Raw genomic sequence first — 27272 nt, 5'->3', positions numbered from 1 at the left:
TTTCAGTTAAACTGAACTTATTTTGGAGACAATGTAATGATTTAGTCAAAACGTTTCACAGAATATAATTTCGAGCTTATTGTTACTTCTAGGGGAGGTGTGCTTCACGCAAACTGACAGTTCTTCTCGTTTCGAAATCTGACTCTGCGTAAGTTTTCGTCATTTTCGCCAAAGCAGAAGATCAATGCTCTGCTTACTCATAAAATTCTAGACAGAATATGATTGATTATTTTACTGCCTAAAAATGTCTAAAAAATGTTATTTTCGTCCAAAATGGCATCATTTATTAAAGTGGATGATGATGCAGATGAAAGTTTCGTGCCTTAGTGCAAGCCTTTTCGCATCGGTGCAAAAGGCGGACATATTGTCGAATTAGTGGATTCGTGTGTGTTTAGTAAATTATTTTGATTGATCAGAAAATGTTTAAGAAATAAATTGATATATAGTTTAATTAGTTCAACATACGTTACAGTTCCATGGATATCCAATTTACAAAGTTACAGTTGGTTTAAACAATAATTCAAAAATGATAGTGGAGTATACTCCTGATATGATATGATTTAAACACGCACTCACTAGCCCAACTCACATGACCGACTGCCCTACACAGACAGACTGCGACTCAAGGTACAAAGTACCTTGTTGTTGTTTGATGATAAACCACAACATCCAAATTTTTTAATGAATTTACTTAACATACCGCCCACCAAAATTTGGAACTTTTGAAGAACTATGAAGATAATAATATGAGATGTGATGTGATGTGATGAGAAGTTGCGTGATGATGTGGATGGTGGTCTGGATATGATGTAGAAATTGATTAAGGCATGTTCTCATTCAGTTGAGGTAGAGGTGCTAGCTTAGTTACAGGGCGCTTATAGACTCCTTGAGCTGTCTTCACAGTAGCTACTCGAACGATACCATCAGGGCCAGGATGAATACTGATAACTCGAGCAAGGGGCCACTGTAATGGCCAGGTGTGTAAATCTTTTAGGAGGACCATGTCACCAACCTTTAAATTGGTTGTTGTAGTAATCCACTTGGTACGTTGTTGTAGCGTTTGGAGGTACTCTTTCTGCCAACGATTCCAAAAATGTTGTACTCGCTCTCTCAGATATTGCCAACGAGTTAAGTGATTAAGAGGTACGTCTGTTAACGTGGCTTCAGGAAGAGCAGTGAGTGGCGCTCCGATAAGAAAGTGCCCCGGAGTGAGAGGTTGAAGATCTTGAGGGTCTGTAGACAGAGGTTGAAGTGGCCGTGAGTTTAATATAGCTTCGATTTTTATGAAGATGTTGTTCAACTCTTGGGATGAAAATGTAGAACTGCCAATAAGTTTGCGAAGCAGAGTTTTGGTAGACTTGACTCCTGCCTCCCAGATTCCCCCAAAATGAGGTGCTTGAGGAGGATTAAATAGCCATGTGATGTGATGATGATTGATGTGATCAAGAATGCATGCTTGAGTAGTTTCTGAGTCATGCCAGGCAGCTACTTCAGCTAGATAGTTAGCAGCGCCAACAAAGTTCTTTCCACAGTCGGAGAGCATTTTAACAGGTTTGCCCCTCCTTGCAATAAAACGATCTAGAGCATCAATGAAAGCTTCAGTGGATAGTGAATGCACCAATTCAAGATGAACTGCTTTGGTAGATAAGCATACAAATAAACATAAATACACCGTCACCAGCGGTGACTTTCGTCGAGGCGTCTCCTTGCATAGAAATGGTCCAGCAAAGTCTACTCCTGTTTGATAGAAAGCTCTGACTGAAGACAGCCGCTCGGGAGGTAGATCGCCCATAAGTGGTGCTCGGTTTGATTTGGTCATTTTATGGCAGATGATGCATGTTCGTTTCCGTTGTTTCACCAAACTTCGTCCAGCAGGAATCCAATATTGTTGTTGAATAGCAGCAAGAAGAGTTGCAGGTCCGGCATGTGCATGTTCTATATGAAAATAATCTATCAAAATGTTAGTGAATTGAGAACGTCTTGGAAGTAAAATTGGATGTTTGGATTCAATAGGTAAGGAAGAATGGCGTAAGCGACCGCCCACCCTAAGAATACCAGTTTGATCGACAAATACATTAAGACTTAACATTAATGGAGTCGGGTTAAGGTGATCATTGAACGCTTCCGGATAGTAATGATGTTGTAAAAGTTTGATACATTTGATGTTGGCAGCGTCAAATTCTAAAGCAGTGATAGGACCCTTAGGTCTGATGTGATCGGAAAACTTTGATTTTGGTATAAATCTGAGGGCGTAAGCTAACGAATTGACCAGACGACGGTATTTAGAAAATCTTTCAGTCCAGTTGATGAAATCCGATACGTGAAAAGTAACAGTTAACGTTACACGAGAGGATTTGATTTCAGGTATGTTTTCAGACGAGATACTAGTTTCATTTGAGGGCCATAAGGTCTCAGGTTGGATCAACCACGGGGGGCCCGCCCACCATAAGGGATGATTCAATAACTGGGTTGGCAGCAAACCTCTTGAGCAGCAGTCGGCAGGATTTTCACGGGAAGAAATATGCTTCCAGCATTTAATCTCGGTTAGTTCGCTGATGCGAACTACGCGATGTGCAACAAAGGTCTTCAATGTGTGTGCTGGAATTTGAAACCAGCTAAGCACAGTAGCTGAATCGGTGAAAAACCAAGTAGATTCGATTCGGAGGTGTTTAATGAATTTGGCAATAGATGTGTACAATGAAGCAAGCAATAATGCACCACAAAGTTCCAAGCGGGGAATTGTCATGGGCTTTAGTGGAGCCAATTTAGATTTAGATTTAAGGAGGAAAACTTTCCTCTTCGAATTCACGATGGAGACTATGTATAGTACAGCACCATAGCCTCGTTCCGAAGCATCACATAAGCCAACAATGGAACATGGTGCCTGTGTATCGTCCAACATAAGGTAGCGTGGGATACGAACTTGTTGAAGGTTAGGTATATCTTGAAGAAAATTCTCCCAAGTGTGCAAGATAGCAGTTGGCAAATTCTCATCCCAACCAATTCCTAATTTCCAAGTCTCTTGTAGAAGTATTTTAGCGATAAACACAGATGGGGACACGTAACCTAGAGGATCATAAATACGTGCTATTGTGGATAATATCATTCGTTTGGTAGGAGGTAAAGCAGACATATGTATCTTGTATGAGAAGACATCTTGTATTGGATCCCATTGCAACCCCAAAAGTTTAACAGTTGGTTCTTCCATTTCGCTAAAGGATATTGGCATTACCTTACATTGATCAGGACTAGGTTTGATAACGTCTGAACTGTTGCTCGTCCATTTGCTCAACTGAAAACCTCCTTTTGATAATAGGGCAATTAATTGCTCTTTAATAGATAATATCCCGTCAATAGTGGAAGCACCCGTAACTATGTCGTCAACATAGGTGTCATGGGTAAGAGCCTTAGTGGCTAGAGGAAAAGGTATACCTTCATCAGTCACAAGCTGTTGAATGACCCGTAAAGCCAAGAAGGGAGATGATTAGAGTCCATAGGTAACTGTGGTTAACTCGAATTCTTCAATGGGGTGATCAGAAGAAAAGCGCCACAAAATATGTTGATAGACTCTATCATCAACGGATATAAGTATCTGACGATACATCTTAACGATATCTGCAGTAATCACGAATCGATGTTTTCGAAAATTCAAAATGATGTCACTGATATCCGTTTGTAGTTTGGGGCCTGCACCCAGATAATCATTTAGTGATCCAAAAGTTGTTCTGCAAGAACCGTCAAAAACAACACGCAATTTCGATTCACCGTTTACAATCTTCGAAACCCCATGATGAGGTATTACGCATTTTGCGGGTCTGTTAGTTGTTACCATGTGCCCCAGGTCAAGATATTCTTGCAGAAATGAATGATACTGATGGGAAAGAGCGGAATCGCGTGCAAGTTTAAACTCCACATTGCGTAATCTGTGTAAAGCACACAAATGTGTTGGGCCTAGATAATTAGGTACGGAGAGAAATGGCAATGAAACGACATAACGCCCATCAGGCATTCGAGAATGAGTAGCTTTGAAATGATCTTCGCAAAATTGATCGTCGGGTGATAAAGTGGGCTGCTCAGTTTTGATGGTCTCGATTTCCCAAAATCTTTCCATAAGGGAATAAACATCTGAAGAAGTAATAAAGAATGATGATGTAGATTGAGAACAGGAAAGCTCCGTGCATTTACCCATAATAATTTGACCAAAGATGGTACTAAGTAGTTTTGGTTCCTTTTGATTAAAATTAAACTCACAGGGAGGTGAAGAACAGTCTAAGATCTGTAAGAAAAGATCCGCTCCGAGAAGAAAATCAATAGGACCTGGGTTCCAGAAGTCAGGATCCGCTAAATTCAGATGAATGTAGCGTTTCCATATTGATGGGGGTAACTTTTGATGGGGTAATTGTTGTGTAATGATTGGGATAACAACAGCCTCTGTGTGGAGGTCAGGTGATACGGAGCAAAGTGATCGTAATGTACACATTACCTTCTTGGTTGGTGTTAATAACGTGGATTGACCAATTCCAGATACAGATATGTTAAGGTGAATAGAGGGTAATTGTAACATGGAAGCGCATGATTCTGTTATAAAAGAGTATTGACTACCGCAATCTATAACTACTCTTATCGGATGGAAAACACCATTAACGTCACAAATTTGAACAATTGCTGTGCCCAAAAGCACTTCCGGGGTATGGTTAGCAGAAATGGCAGAGAATGCTACATTTGTAGCGGATGGTTCCTCCTTATTAGTAGAAGGTAACTGAGAAGTTGGCTGAGTAATGGATGGCATGCTAGGTATGGATGGCTGTAAATGTAAGGTGGTATGATGACGTCCTCCACATATCCCTTTTAAAAGTTAAATCCCTTTTGCCCCTTTCTGTAATGTCTTTGGCGTTTACCTTCTTTCGCACAAATTTGGCTAGGTCATCGCAAGTGGGAAATTCATCTGCAGCAGCCAATTCGAATGACTCTCTTGTGCTTTCATCCAAGCAGCGAAGAGCTAGTTCAAACATAATGTACTTTGACGAATTAGGAATTTTAATTTTTTCGAAGGAAGTGACATTTTCAATGACAACCTGCATAAAGTGTTGCAATGACGCTGCTGTAGCTTTACCTGTGAGAGGTTTAAAATTCAGTATCTGGTCAAGGTAGAATGCTGCGAGTTTTCTCTTATTGTCATAATGTTGAAGCAATGCTGACCAGGCTTGTTCGTAGCCTACCTCAGAAACTGGTACATGTTTAATGACAGAAAGGGCAGAACCCTGTAAGTTAGCAAGAAGAAAGTGATATTTCTCAACAGCTGTCAACGAAGTTTCATCATGGACCATGGAACTGAAAGTATCTCTAAATAAGGGCCAATCTTGCAACTTGCCAGAAAATACTGGTATTGTGATATGAGGAAGTCGTGATCGAATAGAAATACACTGAGATAAGTCTAACAGTGAATTCTGAATTGAAGTGGTAGGCCTGGGTTGATATGAGGCGCAATGAATTTCAAAAATAGCCCCGGCTTCATAATAAAAGTCTTTGGTAGCCCTAAGAATTGTCGATTCTCGTTTAGACGGAAATTCCGATTCTGCATCCTTTGCCAAATAAAGTGACTTAATTTCAGCCCATTCATTCATAAATTTTTCATAAGTTACATCAAGTGATCTAAACATTCCTTTAAATAACGAAATTGCTGTGGAATCAGTGCTAATTCGGCGGCCAGTCTCACAAATTGACTTAATATCATCAGCTAGCGAAAAGGCCTTGTCTTTATGCAGGGTAATTTTTTGATCTAATGACAGCTTGAGAAGTTCCGTCATGTTTAAAAATGTGAAATAAAATGAGATATAACGGAATAAGAAAAGATAGATATTAAGGGAAAAGGAAAGTTACAGAATTCAGAAGATTAGAGCAAAATCAGAAAGCTAGAAAAATAATACAAATAACATAAAATATGCATGAATTAATAACTAATGTAAACGTCTATAAATAGAGACAACAAGATAATATTACATATAATTCTAACTTAACATAGGCTTTGATTCAAGATAAACACAAAGAATTATGAAAATAAACACAAATTAAATAAATCAGAAATGATTACATTGAATAAATGAGAGCTTAATAGATATTGATAGTTAATATTGAAATGCAGTTTGTAAATATGAAAATACAATAATTAATTACTCTTCTATTTAGGATTATACCTAAATTTTATTGCCACACTTCGTAAAGCAACACACTTTAAAAATTAACGGAAGCGATAGCTCTATGACGCTTTAACTTACGGCAAAAATCAGAACTAACGACAGCGTACTCCTAAACTCGAGACCGCATGGTTAGTTATTTCTATAATTTAAAGATTATTTGGATGAAATGACGAATTTAGTTTTATTTTAATTTTTCAAGTGTGTTAAGAAACTATAGCTGGTTTTTTTTTGAAAATATTAATCAGTAATTCACAGTAACAGCAAAATGAATAATATAATATAATGGTTTTGATTGAAAATACAATTATTTTTAGTTATTTAGGCATTATAGCCTGATTGAGACAAACACTGTTTAATCTGAATGTTCTATAATAGATGTGGACTGTATATCTGTAGATCGTTAGTTCAAAATCCGGCCCGGATGGGACCAGAAAATGTTTAGTAAATTATTTTGATTGATCAGAAAATGTTTAAGAAATAAATTGATATATAGTTTAATTAGTTCAACATACGTTACAGTTCAATGGATATCCAATTTACAAAGTTACAGTTGGTTTAAACAATAATTCAAAAATGATAGTGGAGTATACTCCTGATATGATATGATTTAAACACGCACTCACTAGCCCAACTCACATGACCGACTGCCCTACACAGACAGACTGCGACTCAAGGTACAAAGTACCTTGTTGTTGTTTGATGATAAACCACAACATCCAAATTTTTTAATGAATTTACTTAACAGTGTGTATGAATTTAATCATTAAGTCCAGCAGCAAGACACTTTTTACTTCTATTAAAAATATGGTTTAGGATAATATCGTCCATTTGATCCATAGGAGCCGCCGTATTCTTCTTTTCTGACCTGATTCGGACTTCTCCCATCATCACTTGCTTCACCAATTGTCGGTCAGAAATGAAACAAATTTTTCCTTCATTCAATACCATGCAAATTTTGTTGTCTATCTGATATTCATATACTAATTATGGTCAATCAGATTTTCAAAATGTTACCCTAAATTTTGCATACACAGGGTGATTCATTTAAAACGCATCAATCGCAAATAACTTTTTAGGAAAGCGGAAATCCGGAGAAACCCATGTAGTAAAGATATGTTTTTTTGGTCTAGTTTTCAAATATTCCATCCCCGATGCTGTATCCGATGCTGTACCCGATGCCCGTCATTTTTGGTGGAGCTACGGCCAAAAACCCAATTGGGGTTTCATAAGGACCACTGGTTTTGACAATGATTATGAAAACTAAATAAAAAATTGTGAAAAATGACGTTGTCCCCGTTTCGATATCCCTAATATTTGTCGAGATATTTAAACTGAAAGTTACAATTTTATCTATTCGTGATCGGTTTTCAATATTAATTTTCCGCCAGAATTACACGTTTTTGGAGGTCCTCTGACTGCAAAAAATGTTATTTGTGAAGCAAAGAACAAAAGTGATAATAATTGAAGATTGTAAAAAATGTAGTGTAATGTAATGGTTGTGGGAGAATTAGGATAAATTTGTTTTATCATCAAATAAAAGCAAACATTGCATCATGATAAAACACCCTGTATGCAAAACTTCTTTACCTATGATTACAGTAAGAATATCTTGCCAGGGTGTTGGTCTAGTGGTCAAGAGTGATCAACGCTTTGTAAGTGGGAGATCCCCAGTTCGGATCCCGCGTATGATCTGCTATTTTTATTAAAAAAAGTATTATGATATATGATGTACATACTCTCAGTGCAAATATTGTCAAAACAATAACTAATCCAACATAGAAGACATAGAAACTGCGTAACCTTTCCAATAACCTTGGCGTAAAGACCGCTTTTAGGGCCACCATCAAACTGGGAAAAAGCACCTACCGAAACTAACAGCCCTTAAGGCAACAAGAGCGGTATTTACGAGCAGCCGTACGATAGCAGGTAAAACACAACCCTATCTTCTCGACTTGTTCTTCTCGGTACCATGGTCTTCAATTGTTCGTAATCTCTGCAACTTCTTTCACATTTCTTTCTTCTCCATGAATGTCTTTAGAGTTCCAGTTCTAGTTTCTTCTTAACTCATTTTTTCATTCTTCAATATTTGTAACTAGTTCCTTTCAGGCAAGCACATCTCTCAGCATTTTTACCTGGTTAATAATAGCTGTAATACGTTTGTATATTGTTCTCGTAATTTTACAGTGAAAGTAAAATGGAAATGAATCCGTTACTGCTCTTCAAACTTAGTATGAAATTTTCAAATTTGTATTTTCACCCGGACACACATGTTTTAATGTCTCCTGTTAGTGAAAAATATATTTTGGTTGAATGGTCTGATAATAATAATTGAATCAAACATCTCCGAAAAAACTCGTAGCTAATTGAAACTTTATCTTCCGCGATCCGTTGCTTTCAAGTTTTTCGCAATTTCATCCTAAGTTCCAAAAAATTTTTGTATTTTACATTTTACATCGGAACTGTATTCATGTTGGATAATCATTTTTATTTGTAACATTTTCTTATTGAAATTAAATTTTGGGGAGTACTCGGAAGGTCAACTAGGCTCTACTTCTTGAAGTGCCAATCTCACACCATTCATAATTCTAAAGAATATAATTTTATAGGGCAAATGATTTGCGATTTAATTCTAAGTCATTGAATGCCATTATATAGTATGAATGAGGCTTGTGTTGGTTTAAACTAACTCATTAGTTACTACATAGACAGACCGGGCCTGCATCGTGAATCACCGTTTCCGTTATGTGGTGGTACTTGTGGGGCACTCATGGCCTATTAGTTAACCCTGTCACTTTCAGCTCTATACTGTAGGTCTGTGTATGTTTCAACCTGTTCATAGGTAGGACAGTTTTATAAGGGTTGATTATGTAATCATTTATTTAGAATAATTATTTCATTTTATAAATTGTTAGAAAATATTTTGGATTATGCTTATAAATTTTATGTTAATACAGAGATTATATTTAATCTGAGTAATGAAACAGAAGAAGGTAAATATAGTTAGCAATCGAGAAAGTATAAAGTAAAGTAATGCCTTCAGGCGGGCTTTACGTCCTACTACCAATTAGGTGTCGAGGTCGAAGGCGACTATCAAACATACTTTACTGTAAATTTCCCATATTAACCATTAAATAAAATCCAAGGCCTAGAGACCGGGAATCGAACCCAGTACCACCATGCATATTAGCTTTGCTGGTCTCGCCTCTAACCGCTCGGCGTAACACTGAATAGCCATTATTGGGATATAAGTATACTTATATAATTTTCATGCCCATTCAATTCTGAACATTCTAGCGGTTACCCTATCATGTTGATAAAGTGAAACAGAAGCTGGTATTTAGCGAGTGTATGACAATTGTGGGGAATGCGGTACACGACTTTTGATGGCGAAGTCAAAGCTATCTCTATGGCTTTGGCGAAAATTGTAGACAAAAATGACAACCCCCAGACAGTGTTCTCTGTCAATTCAGAGGCTCCAATATTGGCTATCTTCAGTAGAGAATCCTCTGAGCATGCGGAGGTAAGAATAGCCCAAAAATTCATCAGTAATCTATTAGAAAAGGGAACCCGCGTCTTCCTCCAATGAGTCCCAGGCCACTGTGGCCTGGCGGGCAATGAGAAAGCTGATGAACTCGCCCTCTCGAGAGCCATCTTACTTACTGTATAAAATAATAACCGTTCATTATCAGATCCCATATTACGGTACAAGTTTGCAAAAAGACGACTATTTGGTGATCGGCCTTTAATAAAATTGATTATTTTAATCGCGTTTTGTAACACTGAGTGTAGATCTACTGAGATTGTTTTGCTACAAGAGCTTCTCTGTGAACAATACAATGGGCGAATGCAATATGGTTATTACCTTCTGCTTTAAGTATCTCTACAAATCCAACAATTTTCATTTCATGGCTGCACCACCATCAGAACAAACACCAACGCAGTTACCCCATTCCAATCCCCCTTGTTTAAAAAACTCATCCACTTTTAGGAATATGTCTTTCCCTGTTGTATGACCTTCCAATGCCCAGCAAAATAGCAAGTCTTCATATATATTATTATCATGAGAATATCGTACAAATACTGACAATTGAGCTGAATGCTGTAGACTCATCAAATTTTGGGCTTTGTTTAATTCTTTCCATTAATTGTTGAAACAAGTCCTCGGCAATTTCTGTAATCCTTGTACAAACTGTATCATTTGATAATTGAATTTTACGCAGTCCATCTGCACACTGTTTTCCATGAATTAACTCAGTAACTTTAACTGCTACATGCAATACAAGTTCCTCACCAATTGTAAAATGGGTTTTTCGTTTTCGCTGTTATGATGCTTTGTACGATTTTTAATTTTGTGGGCTTCATGCTTCCATTAGCCAAAGTTTCGTTGCAGATTAAACAAAGCGGTTGCTGTTTATCGTGATAGTTATTAAAAGTAAACCCGTATTGCAGAAATGATTAATCATATGTTCTTTTTTTGGACGAATCGAGCTCTTTTCTTGTAATTTTACTGCATTAACTTTTCCTTCACATTTTTTAGAATTTATTAGATGTCACAGACCCTTATGCTGGCCATTTTCGTCTACAAAATATTTACTCAAGTAGCACACCATTTAACATAGATTGACTGTAATATCTATTTATCTATAATAATCAAACTATTAATCACAGGTGAAAAAGAAAACGTTATAAAAAATATAAAAAAAATATGAGGCTAAAAAATTCATAAACTTTTTTTACATCAATGATTTTATGCATTTATTTTTATTTTTAAATAAAAATCATTGGTTTAAGTTCATTCTTCGATTAAAGTAATTGTTATTTTATGTTGTAGTCAAACGTTTGTAATAATAAGTAATAAATAATCTGGCTTTATCGCAAATAATATAGTTTTCTTCAATTACATTCTCAATCTAGGTGTTCTTCCCACAATGTTATATATATGTAATATAAAATAAAGAAAATAAAGATATGCATATTTTTAGGACAGCTAATTATTCCAGTATTTTACCATAAGTAAAATTAGGGGGACTAAATTAAATTACAATTGAGAAATGAGTAAATATTGTTGAATAATCTACTTGTTATTAAATGTATGTTATTTGTGCTCACGAATATTTCGGTAAGACGAATTTAAGACTGAAATATTGTTTTGAATCCTCCGTGATTGAAATTTAAAAAGTGGCCGACTCTAACTTTGTTTTTTTCTACTTTAACATGCATGTATATGTGACTACTCAGAATAATTCATCACTCATTTTATCATAATTATAATAAAAAAATATTATGAATGAACTGGCCAGCATAAGGGTCTGTGACATCTAATAAATTCTAAAAAATGTGAAGGAAAAGTTAATGCAGTAAAATTACTTAAATTATATCAATGAAGTATTAATGAAATGTTGGGAACTGCTGATTTGTGTACCTTTTGGCGTTTAATCAACCCTTATACTTAACTTTTAAAACTGTAAGTTTTTGTTAAGGAGATTTTTGTACCTTTTGGATAGATTTTCCTTTTTGTCTATTTGCAAAGTTACGTCAGCTTTACAGATTTTTTAAAATTTAGAATAAGCTATTCTATCATTATAACCTGATAAGGTGTTAAATCGGAACCGTAACTACCACTGGAGAGATCTTTTTAAAGAATGATTATAGTTGCGGTCCCCAAACCATCCTCAATAACCATTTTTTTGAGAAAGCGTTTTGAATAAAATAGGAAGGTATTTGTACGTAAATAGCAAAATTAAACTGCGATTTCAGTACTTCCTTTTAAGAGGAGCAAGAAAAATAAACTGCGATTACAGTACTTCTCCCTAAAAGGCAAAGATTTTGAATCGAACGACAATTCATTGATGTAAATCGGTTCACTCATTGATAATTTTAACGATTGCAGTACTTCCTCTTAGTAGGGGTAAGAGCATGATGGCACTTCACAGCCACGTAGAGGAGCTTTAACCACTTATTTGAGCTAAATTTTATCAAAATCGGACTAAGCTTTGTAGAAATATTGGTAATAATAGTTTTAGAAAGGGTCTTATTTGGGTGGGGCGAACTCCCCTCCTTATGAGGCATAGCGTCGAGACTTTTAAAGTACAAATCTGTACAAAATTTCGATTCGAATGACACTTCATTCATGAAAATCGGTTCACGTGTCGATAATTTGAAACGATTGCTATACTTCCCCTTAACAAGTGTAAGAGCAGATCGTCGCTTTATTGTTAGGTAGGGGAGCCCTAACCCTATCATCCTACCAAATTTTATCAAAATCGGGCCAAGATTTACAGAGTAATTAGTAATAATAATTTTGGAGGGGGCCTTACATAAAGGGGGCTAACTCCTCTCCCATTCGATGTACAGGGCCGAGACCCCCAAAAGGCACATCTACATAAAATTCCGAATCGAATGACACCTCATTCATGAAAATCGGTTCACGCGTTTAGGCGCTACATTGTTTACAAAAAAGGTAACAAGAACAACAAGAAGAAGAAGAAGAACAAGAACAAGAACATTTTTTGAAAAAGCCGTTTTTGCTCATTTTCGGCAACTTTTTTCTCGAAACCTATTAGATCTGGGTGGTTGCAAAAAAATTACAGTTATAAAGGAGGATTTGCCCTATATTATAAAGAAAATTTGGGAATTTTATCTTTTATAGAAAAATAGAAAAAAATTGTCAAAGTTGGGTGTTTTTCAACGTTACACTTTTTCGTGCAGTTTTTGATGGTCAACCCTTATACAACTGTCCTACCGGACAGTTTTAAGTCCTACCGGACAGTTTTAATGCGTATGAGCCGGAAACTAGACAGCAGTCGACTGTATGGGTGTTTCAAAATGAACAAAATCCAACAAAAGTTGTTCGCGCTCGAAGCACTTCGAAACAAACGGTCGCCAGTTTTTTCGGAAAAACTGGTCATGTGGCAACAGTGCCTTTAGAGCAGCGGTTCTCAACCTGTCGGTCGCGACCCCGGCGGGGGTCGAACGACCAAAACACAGGGGTCGCCTAAAGCCATCGGAAAATACATATTTCCGATGGCTTTAGCCGCTGATAAGCCGCGCTACCGTCTGCAGCAGCGCTATTCAGCTGGAACGCACGCCGTCATGGCCGTTAATGTTATTTATTGGAATTAGTAATAAATATTTCTCAATATATAATTTAAATATTGTTATTGTGATCAATCACTACGTTTAAATTATGTTTGATTTGTAGCAATGATAATACATAATGCATATCAGGTATTTACATTCCGAATCATAACTGTAGCAAAATTACAGTTATGTAGTAGCCACCAAAATTACTTTTTGGTTTGGAGTCACCGCAACATGAGGACTGTATTGCGGGGTCACGCCATTAGAAAGGTTGAGAACCACTGCTTTAGAGGAACGTAGAACAGTCAATTCTGAATGGTACACAACCATTTGTTTGCCGGAACGATGAAATAAGGAAAACAAACAAGCGCCGTCGGATCATTCTTCATCAAGACAATGCCAGCTGTCACACATCTCGTCTAACAACCGACTATTTGAGCACTCAAAAAATCGAATTAATGGGTCATCCGCCGTTCAGTCCTGATTTGGCACCAAATGACTTCTTTTATTTTCCGAACGTCAAGAATAAATTACGTGGACAACGATTTTCGTCGGTAGAAGAAGCCGTTGATGCATTCAAAAACCAGGTGTCTCAAGCGGAATGAAAAAATGCTTTGACAAGTGGTTCGAACGCATGCAGAAGTGTACGAGTATAAATCATAAAGGAGAATATTTTGAAAAACAATAAAGTCATTTTCAATGACAAATTACTGTTTTTTTATTATTAGGCTCAAAATATAAATAGTGCCCCTCGTATATTGAACTGTGTACTTCTGTTAACATATATTAAAGCTCCATTGTTGAAAAACAATGTTAGTTTGTGTTATTTATTCCAAAATATATCGAATATTCTCAAAAAATTGAGGTGGTCCTAAACTTTTGACCGGCAGTGTATGTAATATAAAATAAATAAGATAAGCACACTTTTAGGACAGCTAATTATTCCAGTATTTTACTATAAGTAAAATTAGGGGGGCTAAAGTAAATTACAATTGAGAAATGAATAATTGTTGAATAATCTACTTGTTATAACTGTGTGTTATTTGTGCTCACGAATATTTCGGCAAGACGAATTCAAGACAGTAGCCGACTCTAACTTTGTCTTTTTCTACTTTAACATGCATGTACGTATATGTGATTTATCATAATTATAACAAAAAAATATTATAAATGAAGTGGCCAGCATAGGGTCTGTGACATCTAATAATTTCTAAAAAATATTAATGAAAATTAATGCAGTAAAATTACTTAAATAATATCAATGAAGTATTAATGAAATGTTGGGTACTTGCTGATTTGTGTACCTTTTGGCGTTTAATCAACCCTTATACTTAACATTTTAAACTGTAAGCTTTTGTTAAGGAGATTTTTGTACCTTTTGGATAGATTTTCATTTTTGTCTATTTTACAAAGTTACATATCTGCTTTACAGATTTTTTTAAAATTTGGAATAAGCAATTCTATCATTATAACCTGATAATGTGTTAAGTCGGAACCGTGAATACCATTGGAGAGATCTTTTTAAAGAATGATTATAGTTGTCATCCTCAATAACAATTTTTTTGAGAAAGCGTTTTGAATAAAATAGGAAGGTACTTGTACGTAATAAGCAAACTTAAACTGCGATTTCAGTACTTCCTTTTAAGAGGAGTAAGAAAAATAAACTGTGATTACAATAATTCTCCCTAAAAGGCAAAGATTTTGAATCGTACGACCATTCATTAATGTAAATAGGTTCGCCAATTGATAATTTTAACGATTGCAGTACTTCTTCTTAGTAGGTGTAAGAGCATGATGGCACTTCACAGCCACGTAGAGGAGCTTTAATCACTTCTTCGTGCTAAATTTTATCAAAATCGGACTTAGCGTTATTAAAACTGTCCGGTAGGACAGTTGTATAAGGGTTGACCATCAAAAACTGCACGAAAAAGCGTAACGTTGAAAAACACCCAACTTTGACAATTTTTTTCTCTTTTTCTATAAAAGATAAAATTCCCAAATTTTCTTTAAATCTTACTCCAAACCCTCCTTCATAACTGTAATTTTTTTGCAACCACCCAGATCTAATAGGTTTCGAGAAAAAAGTTGCCGAAAATGAGCAAAAACCGCTTTTTCAAAAAATGTTCTTGTTCTTGTTCTTGTTGTTGTTGTTGTTGTTCTTGTTGTTCTTGTTGTTACCTTTTTTGTAAACAACGTAGCGCCTAAACGCGTGAACCGATTTTCATGAATGAGGTGTCATTCGATTCGTAATTTTATGTAGATGTGCCTTTTGGGGGTCTCGGCCCTGTACATCCAATGGGAGAGGAGTTAGCCCCCTTTATGTAAGGCCCCCTCCAAAATTATTATTACTAATTACTCTGTAAATCTTGACCCGATTTTGATAAAATTTGGTAGGATGATAGGGTTAGGGCTCCCCTCCCTAACAATAAAGCGACGATCTGCTCTTACACTTGTTAAGGGGAAGTATAGCAATCGTTTCAAATTATCGACACGTGAACCGATTTTCATGAATGAAGTGTCATTCGAATCGAAATTTTGTACAGATTTGTACTTTAAAAGTCTCGACGCTATGCCTCATAAGGAGGGGAGTTCGCCCCACCCAAATAAGACCCTTTCTAAAACTATTATTACCAATATTTCTACAATGCTTAGTCCGATTTTGATAAAATTTAGCACGAAGAAGTGATTAAAGCTCCTCTACGTGGCTGTGAAGTGCCATCATGCTCTTACACCTACTAAGAGGAAGTACTGCAATCGTTAAAATTATCAATGAGTGAACCGATTTACATCAATGAATTGTCGTTCGATTCAAAATCTTTGCCTTTTAGGGAGAAGTACTGTAATCGCAGTTTATTTTTCTTGCTCCTCTTAAAAGGAAGTACTGAAATCGCAGTTTAATTTTGCTATTTACCTACAAATACCTTCCTATTTTATTCAAAACGCTTTCTCAAAAAAATGGTTATTGAGGATGGTTTGGGGACCGCAACTATAACCATTCTTTAAAAAGATCTCTCCAGTGATAGTTACGGTTCCGATTTAACACCTTATCAGGTTATAATGATAAAATAGCTTATTCCAAATTTTAAAAAAATCTGTAAAGCAGACGTAACTTTGCTAATAGACAAAAAGGAAAATCTATCCAAAAGGTACAAAAATCTCCTTAACAAAAACTTACAGTTTAAAAAGTTAAGTATAAGGGTTGATTAAACGCCAAAAGGTACACAAATCAGCAAGTACCCAACATTTCATTAATACTTCATTGATATTATTTAAGTAATTTTACCGCATTAATTTTCATTAATATTTTTTAAGAATTTATTAGATGTCACATACCCTTATGCTGGCCATTTTCATCTACAAAATATTTGTTCAAGTAGCACACCATTTAACTTAGATTGACTGTAATATCTATTTATCTATAATAATCAAACTATTGATTACAGGTGAAAAAAAAAACGTTATAAAAAATAAAAAAATATGAGGCTAAAAAATTCATAAACGTTTTTTAAAAATTGCTTACACCAACATACATCAATGATTTTATTTATTTATTTTTATTTTTAAATAAAAATCGTCGGTTTAAGTTCATTCTTCGATTAAAGTAATTGTTATTACATGTAGTAGTCAAACGTTTATAATAATAGATAATAATTATCTGGCTTTATCGCAAATAATATAGTTTTCTTCAATTACATCCTCCATCTAGGTGTTCTTCCCACAATGTTATATATATGTAATATAAAATAAATAAGATATGCATATTTTTAGGACAGCTAATTATTCCAGTATTTTACTATAAGTAAAATTAGGGGAACTAAATTAAATTACAATTGAGAAATGAATAAATAATGTTGAATAATCTACTTGTTATTAACTGTGTGTTATTTGTCCTCACGAATATTTCGGTAAGACGAATTCAAGAATGAAATATTGTTTTAAATCCTCCGTGATTCAAATTTAAACAGTAACCGACTCTAAATTTCTTTTTCTAATTTAACATGCATGTATGTGTGACAACTTCAGAATAAAGGGCACATTAAAGAGAAATCAGAAGAATAATTTGGAATAGAGTTAAAATAAAGTACCTATTTATACGAAGATATAATATACATTTTATCACAATTATAACTATTATGAATGAACTGGCCAGCATAAGGGTATGTGACATCTAATAAATTCTTAAAAAATATTAATGAAAATTAATGCGGTAAAATTACTTAAATAATATCAATGAAGTATTAATGAAATGTTGGGTACTTGCTGATTTGTGTACCTTTTGGCGTTTAATCAACCCTTATACTTAACTTTTTAAACTGTAAGTTTTTGTTAAGGAGTAGAAATATTGGTAATAATAGTTGTAGAAAGGGCCTTATTTGGGTGGGGCAAACTCCTCTCCTTATGAGGCACAGCGTCGAGACTTTTAAAGTGCAAATCTGTACAAAATTTCGATTCGAATGACACTTCATTCATGAAAATCGGTTCACGTGTCGATAATTTGAAACGATTGCTATACTTCCCCTTAACTAGTGTAAGAGCAGATCGTCGCTTTAATGTTACGTAGGGGAGCCCTAACCCTATCATCCTACCAAATTTTATTAAAATTGGGCCAAGATTTAAAGAGTAATATTTTTTAATAATAATAATAATTTTGGAGGGGGCCTTACATAAAGGGGGCTAACTCCTCTCACATTCGATGTACAGGGTCGAGGCCCCCAAAAGGCACATCTACATAAAATTCCGAATCGAACGACTCCTCATTCATGAAAATCGGTTTGCGCGTTTAGGCGCTACGTTGTTTACAAAAAAGGTAACAAGAAGAAGAAGAAGAACATTTTTTGAAAAAGCGGTTTTTGCTCATTTTTGGCAACTTTTTTCTCAAAATCTATTAGATCTGGGTTGTTGCAAAAAAATTACACTTATAAAGGAGGATTTGCCCTATATTTTAAAGAAAATTTGGGAATTTTATCTTTTATAGAAAAAGAGAAAAAAATTGTTAAAGTTGGGTGTTTTTCAACGTGACGCTTTTTCGTGCAGTTTTTGATGATCAACCCTTAATACAACTGTCCTGCCGGACTGTTTTAATTTGAAAGATTAACGGACACTGTGCAATTGGCCGAGCCTAAACTCCATTGAAAAGTGTACTGTCGCAGAACGACAAACTTCTACTTCATTTGCATGGTATCTTTGATAGGATCACTACAACATGTATCCCCACTACTTGCTGATCGTTCGCGAGTTACTGAATTAATCTTGTTTTTTCTATTTTCTTATTACTAAATTGTTAATAAGTGAATTAATTTATCAGTTCACAATAAATCCCTGAAGGGGTCGCGACCCATAGTGGAAGGAACTAAACTTTGTGTCAAATTTAGTTTTCGTTTTTAAGTTTGGCTGACCGCACACACACATACAGAAATTTGTAAAAAATTAAACATCTTTTGGATTCAGGAGATTCGAGTATCTCCTGAGAAAACTCGATATTAATCGCGTTGCTTTCTCTCACCTAAAAATGCTAGTTTCCCTTTGTGTATGTAATGAAGGTGATAATTTTCAATTCCTCCTGCTAGATAGGAAGTACTGTGATCACTTCAAATTTTCGTAATCGTGTCAGCTTCACACCTGATTTTGTAAATTAATATTTAAGCATTTTCTTAGCATTAGTGGGTCTTTAGTTGCTGTAACTTGTACAGTGACACTCAGGTCTAAAACTGTTACTACACATACTCGTATGTACTGTAATAAAAGTTCGAAAGCATTAAGAATAAAAACTCGCCGACTAATCTGTTCCTGTTGTGTTTCAGAATAATTCACGAGAGCGGATTCACTCCCGAGGATTTCAAGCAATACCGGCCCGTAGTATACTCGAACACGATACAGTCGCTGGTAGCCATATTGAGAGCCATGCCCAATCTAGGCATTGCATTCACCAATAACGAAAGGGAAGTAAGTGGACACTTTTTCCAACAGATACATTTAGTGCATTTAGGAGCATCAATCTATAAAATTTAAAGCATTGCGATGGAGTGGAAGGCATCCATCGGCCAGCTGTTGGGTGCCTCGCTAACACCACTTTTTTGTCTTGCAAAACCTCTGCACTCCAGTTTCAACTTTTTTCCCAGTAAATTATTTTTGCCTTTGTAGCAGAAAATGGCTGAGGGAGCTAATCATTTGTATGAAGGTGTCAATAGAATGCATTCATTTGAATGGGTTATAGGGTGGTAGATTGCAGTCAGGTCATTCAATGTTTTTAAGTGTGTCGTTGCACGCACTCTAGCTGGGATTAAAGAAAACTTAATAGGCTTTACCAATTTATGTAGTTTGTCTTACAAATGCCGTAGTTTATGGGAAGTTCTTCAAGAATTCGTATAAATCGCGCCTTCTCCAGTCTAAAAAAACGCACACTCAAATAAGTGGTTTTAATCGAGCAGATTTTCAATTTTTCGTTTTCACGGTCCAAAAAAGTTTGTTTTTTCTAATCGATTGTATTTTGCAGAATGGACAGATTTTTATGACATTTTAGGGGCATCAATAGTGTAACCAAGGTCACTGGAATTTAAAAAAATGTATTACCAACGTTCTGCTTTAGATGGTGCTGCATGGACTACGATAAAAGATATTGAGAGCCCACTTGAAAACTATGAATTAGCTTGGAACTCCCTTCGACAAGATACTTATAGCTCATGTGAAAGGATTTTTGGGTTTGAAAACATTGAAAAGGAAGCAGAATTCTGTTAAACCAAGAAGATACGGTAACAATTCATTTGACTACTTAAGTATTTTAGGTGAACCTATCGTTATCTGGGTTACCCTATAAGTGGTTTTAAGACAGTATATGTACACAAACACTAGGCTCTCAGTAGAAAAACAATTCTAGAAAAGAAGAACTGAGAGCACATCTAACGTTTACGCAAACACTAATTCAGATTTTAGCAAATATGATGGTCATGGAACCAAAGTCAGAGGCCAGCAAATAGAAAGAAACCCCAAGGCTAACTCGATGAAGCAATTGTGATTTCTAGGCCTATCTAAACATTAACTGACCTAAGCAATGAAAACAACCACTCTTGCAACGCCGACGACTCCAATATAAACTTCTTCCATTTGTAGAGCCGAAATGTAGATCCGACGAAAAACGTTGCCGTAATCCAACCATCAATAAACTATGTGAAAGTTGGTTGTTGCACTTTCAATAGCGTCAGAACTACTCCAGTAGCTAAACTAAGAAGCATTAAATACCCATTTTATAATAATTAGTGTACCGGGAAAGGGATTAGCTATGCGGTTAGCGTACCCACGCGGAGATCCCGGGTTCGAATCCAGCTGCTGGCTCTTAGATTTTGTCTCCCTAGGAGCTTCTTACAGCTCACTGTCCGGTGATGGACAGTGTTGTCTGCAACGAAAGAACACAGTCTGGAGGCCGGCAGTGCACTGGAAAAAGCTCCGGACACCAATAATCTCAGATGTTGACGCGCCTAAAATCATAAAAAAAAAGTTAGAGAAGGTATTATTATTATTATTATTATTATTGTCTTTATTTTATATACAAACTGAAACTACAACTTTTTACAAGAAAGATAAACTATAAAGACTGGCTACAGGGTCAAAGAGCGTCAGAGGAGTCTTACTATTTCAAATTAAAAATAACTTACATAAACAGAAACAAAAACACACATAAAAAGTAGTAATAAAATAATAATTAAATTAGATTTTCGCTTGAGGTGAGTGCTGCCCGTTACAGTATTTTAATAATAATGCCATTGATGTATTCCAATATTACTTTACCAGAGTTTCATTGTAAGAAAACTTTATGCTATGCTCTCCTAAAGAGGAGCAGTTTGCCAAAAAATGGAATAAATTCTTTTTACCTTAAATATTACATATAGTGCAAAGAAAATATAAGGTAATTTAGTTCAGAACATCACCTCTAATCTTTATAATTAAACTTAAACTTTTAAGTAGGAGCTAACTATCTTAATAATTATTTTTATTAAGTTGTCTGTAAAGAGGTGAATCGGGGGAAATCTGTATTTCATCGGAACAGTTGTTATTAGGCTTTCCTTCCACAGTTTCAGATTGGGGCTATTGTTAAAATTTAATGATACATTCATATTGTATTTTTTAATTAAGACTGAATTTCTTGAAACCAAACATTTCATTTTGAGTTACATGAAAGAGCTAGAATTTTTGGCAGTTTGTGGTCAGGAAGGCCCAGAATTAGGGCGATAGAGTTTAAAGGGCACTAATTCTACCATTTTGGTCGCCGGTTACTATGCTTTTCTTGTTTTAATTTACATAAATAAACCCATACATCTCCGTAAAATTATTTCTCAAGAATTACAATTAAGATAAATTGGGTAGACCTAGGCAGTTTCTCTCGTACTTAATTTAACCCTTAATAACTTCTTATCTAAATTCTTGCAGAAATCTATTGCTTTCAAATACATAATTCTGTTTATACCAAACATGCACCCTCCAAATGTTCTTCCAAATTCTGAGTCTTTCCTTTCCAGAACCCAAAGCATACCAAACATGCACCCTCTTAATGTTCTTCCAAATTCTGAGTCTTTCCTTTCCAGAACCCAAAGCATACCAAACATGCACCCTCTTAATGTTCTTCCAAATTCTGAGTCTTTCCTTTCCAGAACCCAAAGCATACCAAACATGCACCCTCTTAATGTTCTTCCAAATTCTGAGTCTTTCCTTTCCAGAACCCAAAGCATACCAAACATGCACCCTCTTAATGTTCTTCCAAATTCTGAGTCTTTCCTTTCCAGAACCCAAAGCATACCAAACATGCACCCTCTTAATGTTCTTCCAAATTCTGAGTCTTTCCTTTCCAGAACCCAAAGCATACCAAACATGCACCCTCTTAATGTTCTTCCAAATTCTGAGTCTTTCCTTTCCAGAACCCAAAGCATACCAAACATGCACCCTCTTAATGTTCTTCCAAATTCTGAGTCTTTCCTTTCCAGAACCCAAAGCATACCAAACATGCACCCTCTTAATGTTCTTCCAAATTCTGAGTCTTTCCTTTCCAGAACCCAAAGCATACCAAACATGCACCCTCTTAATGTTCTTCCAAATTCTGAGTCTTTCCTTTCCAGAACCCAAAGCATACCAAACATGCACCCTCTTAATGTTCTTCCAAATTCTGAGTCTTTCCTTTCCAGAACCCAAAGCATACCAAACATGCACCCTCTTAATGTTCTTCCAAATTCTGAGTCTTTCCTTTCCAGAACCCAAAGCATACCAAACATGCACCCTCTTAATGTTCTTCCAAATTCTGAGTCTTTCCTTTCCAGAACCCAAAGCATACCAAACATGCACCCTCTTAATGTTCTTCCAAATTCTGAGTCTTTCCTTTCCAGAACCCAAAGCATACCAAACATGCACCCTCTTAATGTTCTTCCAAATTCTGAGTCTTTCCTTTCCAGAACCCAAAGCATACCAAACATGCACCCTCTTAATGTTCTTCCAAATTCTGAGTCTTTCCTTTCCAGAACCCAAAGCATACCAAACATGCACCCTCTTAATGTTCTTCCAAATTCTGAGTCTTTCCTTTCCAGAACCCAAAGCATACCAAACATGCACCCTCTTAATGTTCTTCCAAATTCTGAGTCTTTCCTTTCCAGAACCCAAAGCATACCAAACATGCACCCTCTTAATGTTCTTCCAAATTCTGAGTCTTTCCTTTCCAGAACCCAAAGCATACCAAACATGCACCCTCTTAATGTTCTTCCAAATTCTGAGTCTTTCCTTTCCAGAACCCAAAGCATACCAAACATGCACCCTCTTAATGTTCTTCCAAATTCTGAGTCTTTCCTTTCCAGAACCCAAAGCATACCAAACATGCACCCTCTTAATGTTCTTCCAAATTCTGAGTCTTTCCTTTCCAGAACCCAAAGCGTGCGAAAGTCATTACAGAAAATTCCAAATTCCTCTTGATCCATGAGTGTTGTATATCAAAATGAGTAAAGCATTCCAATGCCGTGGTTGCTAGTTATTTTTAACATTGGTTCTTCATTGGTCCTTCCGTTTCCTCGGAATCTCCCCCTTCATCCTTATCTTGAATATTTGACTTCCGTCTAAATTTATCCAGTTTCTGTCTAACTTTTTCCTCATCCGATTTACTTTTTTTAGTAGTACGGTCTATTCCTCCAACATTTGCGCTTTTCTTACTAGTCTCTGGTGGGGAAATTGATAAAAATCGTATTTTCGAGGAATCAGGCATCTGAATGTCTTTTATAATCAACCTATCGCACTTGATTACTGCGTATTTTCCCGATTGTCGAGCCTCCAGTAATTTGGGACGTAGCGCCTTGCGGATCTCTACAACCTCTTTTGGAAAATCTTCGGATATTGACAAATTTGTGCCTTTCAATTTTGAACTATTTTTAAGTATGATCAACTTCGTCCGAAATTGGCTAAGTCCAAATAAGATGGGCCGTGCTTTATTTTCCTGATATTTTCCGATTCTTCCTATAAAATCAAAATCCATCACACCCAAATTTAAATCCAACTTTTTATTTAAAAATTGGCGTACAAATTCCTCTTGGTCCCAATAATCTCTAAATTCATTATTTACTCCAAAAATAATTAAATTCCTTTTCCTGATCTCCCTATCTAATCTATTTATTTGAAAATTCATTTTTTGTAATTGTTCATTAACGGAAGTTAATGTTTCTTTAATCTCTGATACGGTTAGATTTCTTTGCGATTCCATTTCTTTAAATATTTCATTTTTAAATTGCAATAAGAATTCCTTTAGTTCTTTGTTCATTATCAATTATTAATGGGCAGTCAATTGGCGCAATATATGTATGGACTTAAAGTGAAGAATCACAACTTAATTCCCTGAGCGCTGATAACAGATTTACAACTGGACTCTACTGGCTGACAGATAGGTAATGATGATAAAAACCACCTGCAGTGACCTTGAGATGATTCCCCACTAGAGCACACCTACATACGCACAGCACCACTAACTGCAACAATAAGTTGAGCTTTGAACTCACAAATAAATTGTTTTTGTCAAGTGTAACACAATTTTAATTATATTTTACTTGAATACTAATTAACTGTCCGATAAAAATTCGAAATGACAACGCAGTTCAAACATCAAACTACTATTTCACTTATATGCAAAAATTTACGACTGAATTCCGTCAAAAACTGTAGTAAAAACCCGATTTATACAGAGCAACTTTTATACGTGTTCACAGATCAACTCCTAAATGTAGACTCCCCTAGTGAAGGTATATTAGGTCATTTTGTTAATTAAACGCCCTTGCGAATCCTTTTTCTTTAAAATTTTTCTTTATTGCACTTATTTTAAATAATTACGTGTAGTTTACTTGGATTTAATAATTAAAGTAGAAGTAAAGTGCAACTAAGTGGCCAGGGAAGCTTTTATGACTTTCAACAAGTAAATTAAATTAAGGGCACTTCTGAGAGAGTGGACAGGCTTCCTCATTCTATGCTATGTTAAATGCCACCTGTAATATAATAAGAAGAAGAATTTAATGTGGAACTTAATTTCCAAACTATAGTAGAAAATCGGCTTACCAGAATTGCCAATCTATGAACAGATTTTCAGTATTTTGTGTAGTGTAAAATTTGTGGAGTTTAACGTTAAGCTACATCATCATAACTGTTGTCTATCAACTATCAACAGTTATCCACAAATTTTACAGTACCCTGAAGATGGTAATAGATTTACCGAAACGTTGGTGAGATGCAACAAAGTTTGTGTTTGAATTTATTGATTGACCGCACCTCAATATTCCCAAAATCATCAATTTCATTACCGTTTAATTTGATTGCTTCATTTGGTTGGGCAATCTATCGGTTTGTCTACCTCGTCTATCCCCAGAAATCCCTTGAAACATCAAAATACTTCGTTTTTAAATGTTTTTTTTTTACGTTTATTTAAAAAAATAATCTCGGCGAAAGCAGCAATACGCTCAAAGATACCAGAGGAAAACATTGTAATTAACTATTTTTTAAAAAATCTGTAAAAGGAACTAAGGAAAATACGAAAAAATACTTCGCTATACTTAGGTGGTCCTCTTTAGCAGCGAACATGGTGAAAGTGTTCTCTTCGCATATTCTTTAATCAAGTAATCAAATTCATCTTTACAGATTTGCTAAATTAGCAAAATTACAATTTGGTAGCGTAGACAGCGAAAACAGGGCCTGTTTTCCCCAAAAAAATTATATTTACTATAAAAACTTCTAAAAAATAAAGTAACAATTGAATTTACAGAAGAACAAGTAAATACCACATTTGACTTTTTGTAGGTGTATTTAATAGGTTTATTATATATATTGTATATGTATATTTGTATATATATATGTGTGTGTACATTTGTTCAAGAATATGAAAGTATTTCTTCTCATTCAGCATGGAAAAAATGATCAAATTTATGCATCACGTCCTTATTTTATTTGAAAAGACTTGATAAAATTAAGGAAAAAAGGCCAGTAATCAGCTATTGAATTTCTAAAATATATGCTTTGCCCGGACCCATGGAGCTCATAGGACGGAAAGCCCAGGATGCGGGCCCAATATGAAATGGTCGAAATGGCCTGCCCCTCACAAGTCAGGAAGCTTTAAAGGAATGTTTGTGAGTCTTACTGCTTAACTTATAATGAAAAAAAAAAACAACAGGCCTACTATACGATTATTTTTAATTTAAAACTTTTAAACCCAAAGCAACATATGCGAATGACGAAATGCAATTATACTGCGATGAGACGAAAGGTTGGGTCGGCCGTCCTTCCTGATCTATATTGTTAACTGTTGATGGTAATAGCGCCGACTGTAAATTAGTGACAACTTTTTCCATAAGACAAAAACTATTATTTAAGTGAGTAAAGTACTAATACCATGGGCGCAACTGATTAGAGTAGAATGTAAAAAGAAAATCTTGTTTCTAGCAATCATTACAATTCTGGTCTACAAAGTTTGACTAAATTATTCAGAACATCTTAGCCAGACTAACTAGATTATGTAAACCTCACAAATTGTTCTTGCGGATTATGTGAATTGCAAAAAGTATGATTGGTAACACTATCATCACCAACTAAGATCAAAGTCCTAATTTTCTGGAAAATCCAAAAACCGAAATACAATAAAGTTCTGATTAACCTGTTTTACGTCCCTGAATTATACTGCCTCACACACTGAAACTTCTACTAACCATTACCACAAAACGTTCTAGTTTCGCCGTAACACAAAACAGGAAAATCTATGAATACGTGGCGAAGAGGCAGAGGAGATAGTTTGCATATTTTAGATGTGAACAATAAACTGTAGTGAGGTTGGGTCGCAATGACCCTGATGGCTTATTAAGCCTCGAGCTGTTATGAAGTGTAATGAATATTAACCCCGAAGTCTGTTCCCTATTTAGTGCCTGTTGCATGTAACCTATGTTGGATCCTGTGGTGTTACAAACTTGCTCAAAACATTGAACGCTGATCGATTCTATTTCTAGTGATGAAACCGATAAGCGGGCGGACAGCTGTAAATATTTGGTCCTACATAATGGATCTTTATTGTAGGCTTTTTTTGAGTTGCGTATGTTGATGAAGCTCTGCAGAACCCAGAAAGGTTTTCACCTCTTGAATCACTAATTATAATAATTGTTATTTACAATATGAAAAGCAACAAAACTAGTACCAAAAAAGTTGTAAGTTTAGGGAAAGTTGTGGTTGGGATGTTTGGAGTTGAGTGCATCATCAATTTCTGTCTTTTTGTTTTTGAATTCAGATGCAACTGAGACAAATTCAGACTGACAGCTCACAACGTATGCACATTCTCTCATCTCACTTACACATGCATCGTTCAGTCCGAATGTAAAGCTGATGTGGACGGAGCCAACACTGGAAGACACGCGCTCTTCATTATGATGAGGAATTGCCCACACTCTTTCCTGGCTATAATGCTAGTATCAACTTTAGATTGTCCACTAAACGTGCCCAATCAGGCAGTTT

At 35.6% G+C, this 27272-nt stretch overlaps 1 protein-coding gene across 1 annotated transcript in view; it reads left to right on the top strand.

The window, feature by feature from the left end:
* Positions 1-27272, top strand: part of Galphao (G protein alpha o subunit) — an 88431-nt gene that overhangs the window by 15163 nt on the left and 45996 nt on the right. Inside the window, exon 3 of the mRNA XM_074134612.1 lies at positions 19079-19220. Coding sequence (XP_073990713.1) covers positions 19079-19220 — 142 coding nt within the window. The remainder of the gene's footprint in view (positions 1-19078; positions 19221-27272) is intronic.

This window comes from Rhodnius prolixus, unplaced genomic scaffold (genome assembly GCF_049639745.1).
Source record: "Rhodnius prolixus isolate KJV_2025 unplaced genomic scaffold, Rpr scaffold_16, whole genome shotgun sequence".
Taxonomy (NCBI): domain Eukaryota; kingdom Metazoa; phylum Arthropoda; class Insecta; order Hemiptera; family Reduviidae; genus Rhodnius; species Rhodnius prolixus.
This window is presented reverse-complemented; position numbering and strand designations above follow the sequence as displayed.